A 5,084-nucleotide genomic window follows, 5' to 3' on the forward strand; every position below is an offset into this window, starting at 1 on the left:
GCGATTTTCACATGATCATCTTTTAACTTTCGTCAATAATATAAGATGAACTTGGTTGAAGAGAAAGCTTACCAACACATATTTCGAGAACGAGTTAAACTCAGCCCGAAATCTCAAATTTGCATAATCAAATACTATATAGTAATACGACTTTTGTCTCAATATAGGAGATAGAGTAGAAATAGACTTTCCAAGTGATAGATGAGTTTTAGTCTCCACGTACCTTTTGTTGATGAAGTTCACAAATTATTATTTTCGATTGGTTCAGAAACCGATCGGACTGAGCAGAGCTCTGCGAATCGGCGATCGACTCATCCCTTTTTCTCCATCGTTCTTCGAAATCTCAAGGTCAATACAACATTAATTCAGGTGTTCTTTCTTCATAATCCAATGACTGGTGTTTCGTTTTCATCGTCTGGATATTATTAGGGACTTATTCTATATAATTTCTGTTCTTTTGTTGATTAAATATGGTTTTTGAGGAAAAATTCGATGGTTCTGGAATAGATCTATCGATAGTAGATCTTTCACAAATTTTTACTAATCATCCTTCGGTTAATCTGATTGATGAACAAGATAATAATCGATATGAATCATGGAATTTCTCTCTAATTGGTAGGCTTGATCTTCTTCGTCTTAAATTCTCATAAGCAGTGTCTATTTTGAAAAAACAATGGAGTTTAAAGGGTCAATGCCAAATGATTCCATTGGGTAAAAGGTTTCTTTACTATTAAACTAGACAATGATGAAGATAAGAATTATATCAAATCTGGCAGATGAGAAGTTCTTGATCAAGTTCTTACTATTAGAAACTAGATTCCAAATTTTGGATCAGAAAATCAGCGTACTTCTAAGGCTATGGTTTGGGTACATTTCCCTGGTTTAAGTTTGGAGTATTGGGATGAGAAAACCCTGTTCACAATTAGCAGAGCAATTGGGAATCCAGTCAAAGTTGATGCAACTGCCTTAAATTACCAGAGTGGCTTCTATGCTAAAGTTCTTATTGAAGTGGATATAGCAAAACAAATTCCTAATAAGCTGTGGATTATTACCAGATATAGAGCCTTTTCTCAGGGAATAATTCTCACTAACTTACCAAAATTTTTTAGTAAGTGTAAGATTGTTGGACATCTACCATCTGAATGCAGATTCAATAGACAAGCTTCTTCTGGAGATAATGCTCACACCCCTCCACAGCAACAACAAAAGATTAATGATAAGCACGCAAATGCGACACAATTGTACCCACATTTACATTATCTAAGCCTCATTATTTGGCTAATAATATTGTTTTAAGGCTTTTGCAGGAATTACAAACAAATCTAATCACCTGAAAAATAAGTGGTTAAATAAACAACAAATGGCATTTGCGACTAACATGGGTAAATGTGGCTGGCCAGGTATTCCTATGTATCAGCACCACTGCGCGGCACCAAACATAAACGAAGCCTTATGAATTTTCAAGGAAAAAGGAGTACATGATTAAGTTCACGATTCCTATATACGTGGGCAGAATTAAAATTTAGTTGGCTAGTGTCACTGGCTTAGCACTCACGAGTTCACAACGGGCAGACAATTCTTAATCTCAATTAATGCATGGTGAAGCGAGTCGATGTCAGCACACTAATGCCACCTAAGATTGGTCCAGAGTGACTTTATTATTGTTAGCATAAGAATGGAAGAATATCACCTCCATGACCACGTGCAAATGAAGAAAAAGGAAAGATTAATATATCTTGTCCTTACATAAGTTCTCTTGCTATATTTATATAAAGAATCTGAAGGAATATTTGAAGCCAACTGACGTCATTTTGCAAATAAAGTTAAGGTGGGACCCAGCACATGCAAGAAAATATCATGCTTTCTAAATGAAATTCATATACTATGGAAAGTGGAGATTCGGTGATACTTTACAATGTCTCGTCGTATTATGACACGCGGCACAACATCATTGGGTGAATTTATATTTTCATGACATGTGGCAGACTTCTATTGGGAGGTGATGTGGCGACAAAGAAGAAAAACGTGAATTCATTTGTGAGCTATATTTATGTGTTGTTTCAAAATATACCAGGGGCCACCCGGACACAGAGCTGGAAGAGAAACAGGAGAAGGATTTTGGAGTTTTGTTTTCGATTATTCGTTTTTCTTTAGCTAAAGTTTGATTTTAATATGTTTATGGTTTTTGACAAAGCCATGTCTAGCTAGAGTTATGTTAGGGTTTGGGTAGAAACCAATTTAATTGTGTAAACTCTACATTTATATGCTCAATAATGATTTAAATGACTAGTAGTTTTTCTTCATATAGCTTGGTGTTTTATTATTCATGTGATTTTCTTGATTATTTATGCTTTTGAATTGATATTTCGTGCTTCGGTTAAATCCCTAGACGAAGAAAACTAGAGCGGAGAAATAATATTTGAAAATGCGTGGAATAGATTTTTAAAGATTAGTAGAGTTTGCATAATTAATTGGTGGAAACAGAAAATCCTAACAACCTTCTATCATTCTGTTTTTCGTTAAAATTATTTATTGTTTCATTTTGTTTCAAATTTCTGAAAACTCATTAAACATTATCTATTTGATTATTTGGTCTTGGTATTAGTTAGAAGTAGTATTTTCACACTCCTCGTGGGAACGACCTGTACTTGCCATGTTCTACTAGTGGGACACTGTGCACTTGTAGTATTTTATTGTAGGTTTCCGAACCTACCAATTAATGGAAATGTTTCTCCCAAGTCTTTGAACATTATAACTCCCACTACTTCAGCTTCAAGTTTTAAAAATCCTGAGATACCACAACCTTCATTACCATCTGATTTAACCACCTCAGGGGATCCTCCAACAATTTTGGTTGAGACAGTACTTGTAGAACCTTCTTCCTTGGAGTTTTTGGTTACTTCTCAAAAGGTAGATCATGTTTCTTTCCCTAATTCTAGTATTTTTTTAAGTCCCAATAAATATGAAATTCTTCAGGATAATGTGGATGATGACTCTAATTTTGAAGATGGTGAAATTTAGGAAGTTAGTACTTCAAGTTTATTGGAATTTGGTATTGTTTCTCAGCATGTTACTATTGTACCTAATATTGCAAGCTCTACTGAAATTGATGAAACTAATAAGGTGATTGGAGTTTCTAAGAAAAAACCTCATATAAAACCTACAAAACCTATTGCCACTAGGAAAAGCAGTAGAGAAGTTCTTGAACATGTGGTTCAAAAAGGGGGTATCTCTCCTCCTCCTATTCCTCCACCTTTTAAATTAAGGTATTTTTTGTAATATTAGAGGCCTTAAAAGACAAAAGGCCAAAGATAAACTTCATTCTTTAGTTAACTCAAATAATCCTTCTTTAGTTTGGGTTGTGGAACCTAAGATTAAACTTAAGAAAAATATTATTAAACTTCCAGGTATGAATCACAAAATCATTCATAATGCTTCTGATGATAAGGTAACATCTGGTTGTTTTGGAACTGCTCTATTAGTCCTCCTTCTGTTGTAACTTCTTCAAGTCAATGTGTTACTGTGGAAATTGGTGGTGTGTTGGTTACTGGTGTCCATGCTAATTCTTACACTGTTAATAGAAGGAAATTACGGCAAAACTTATTTGGTATTAGTTTATTAAATAAACCATGGCTTCTTATGGGTGATTTCAACTATGTTCTATCTGTGGATGAGAAGAAAGGTGGTAGAAGTCCTTTTTATTCAGCAGTGAGTGATTTTTAGGATTGTATAGATTTTTGTGGTCTCTTACAAGCTCCTAAGAGTGTTCTTGAATTCTCTTGGTGTAATGGTAGAGCTGGTTCTAAAAGAATTCTTTGTAATTTGGATAGAGCTTTCTTCAACTTGCAATGGTTAGATATTAAGGATGGCATTATCATGTGGGTGCTAGGGGGATTTATGATCATGGTTATCTCATTGGGTATGATACTATCATTCCTAGAGATGCTAATATTCCTTTTAGATTCCAGAAAATGTGGTTTTCCCATCCATCTTTTATGCAAGTTGTTTTTAATTCTTGGAATGAAGAGTTAGTTGGAAATCCCATCTTTATTTTCATGAATAAACTTAAAAGACTTAAAAAGATTTTGAAGATTTGGAACTGGGAGGTGTTTGGTGATGTTAAAGTTAACCTTTCAATGGCTGAGGACAAAGTTATGGCAGCTAATGCGGAATCTGATAATGATCCTTCTAATGCTGCTCTCTTAAACAAACTTGTTACTGCTATAGGGGAATATGATATTGCAGCTAATAATTACCATACTTTTCTAAGAGATAAAGCCAGAGAAAATTGGATTAGAGATCGGGACATCAATTATAATTCCTTTCATACTAGTATTAAATTGAGACAACAACAAAATTCCATTGCTGAAATTGAAGATAGTTCTAGTAACATCATTACTGATCAACAAGGTATAGCTAATGTTTTAATTGATTATTTCAGTAAAAAATTTGAGTATCAAAATGTTCAAATTAATGATTCTATCTTTGATGGTGTTCCTTATATTATTACTGAAGATGACAATCTCTTTTTAGAAGGCATTCCTGATGCAGATGAAATTAAAAGAGCAGTTTTTGTTCTTAATCAAGATGGTGCACCAGGTCCAGATGGATTTACTGGGTTTTTTTACAAAGCATCTTGGGACATTATTAACAATAATCTGGTGGATGCTATCCAATTTTGTTGGCAGAACATCATGATTCCTAGTGGTATGAACTCTAATTTCCTAGTTCTGATTCTTAAAATTAAAGGTGCAAAAAACGCTAAATGTTTTAGGCCTATAGGTTTGAGTAATTTCTTCTTTTAATATTATCAATAATATTATTACTCTGAGACTTAGTAACTTCATGCATAAAATTATCTTCCACCAGCAATGTGCCTTCAATAAAAATGGAAATATTCATGAACAAGTCCTTCTTGCCTCTGAATTAGTGAATGAAATGTCTACTTCTAGAAGAGGGAGAAATGTGAGTCTTAAATTGGATATATCACAAGCCTATGATACTATTAGCTAGGAATTCCTGTATAGAACTATGAAGAAACTTGGTTTCTATGTTAAATTTTGCAACTGGATTTTGGTGCTTCT

The 5,084-nt window shown here is 33.9% G+C and overlaps 1 protein-coding gene across 1 annotated transcript; it reads left to right on the forward strand.

The window, feature by feature from the left end:
* Positions 1-858: 858 nt before the first annotated feature.
* On the forward strand, positions 859-4,805 carry LOC113352188. Its single transcript, XM_026596038.1, has 6 exons — positions 859-1,241; positions 2,700-2,910; positions 3,022-3,266; positions 3,483-3,708; positions 3,795-3,799; positions 3,890-4,805. The coding sequence occupies exons 1-6, from the start codon at positions 859-861 to the stop codon at positions 4,803-4,805; spliced, it is 1,986 nt and encodes a 661-aa protein (XP_026451823.1).
* Positions 4,806-5,084: the final 279 nt, after the last annotated feature.

This window comes from Papaver somniferum, chromosome 2, assembly GCF_003573695.1.
Source record: "Papaver somniferum cultivar HN1 chromosome 2, ASM357369v1, whole genome shotgun sequence".
NCBI classification, from domain to species: Eukaryota; Viridiplantae; Streptophyta; class Magnoliopsida; order Ranunculales; family Papaveraceae; genus Papaver; species Papaver somniferum.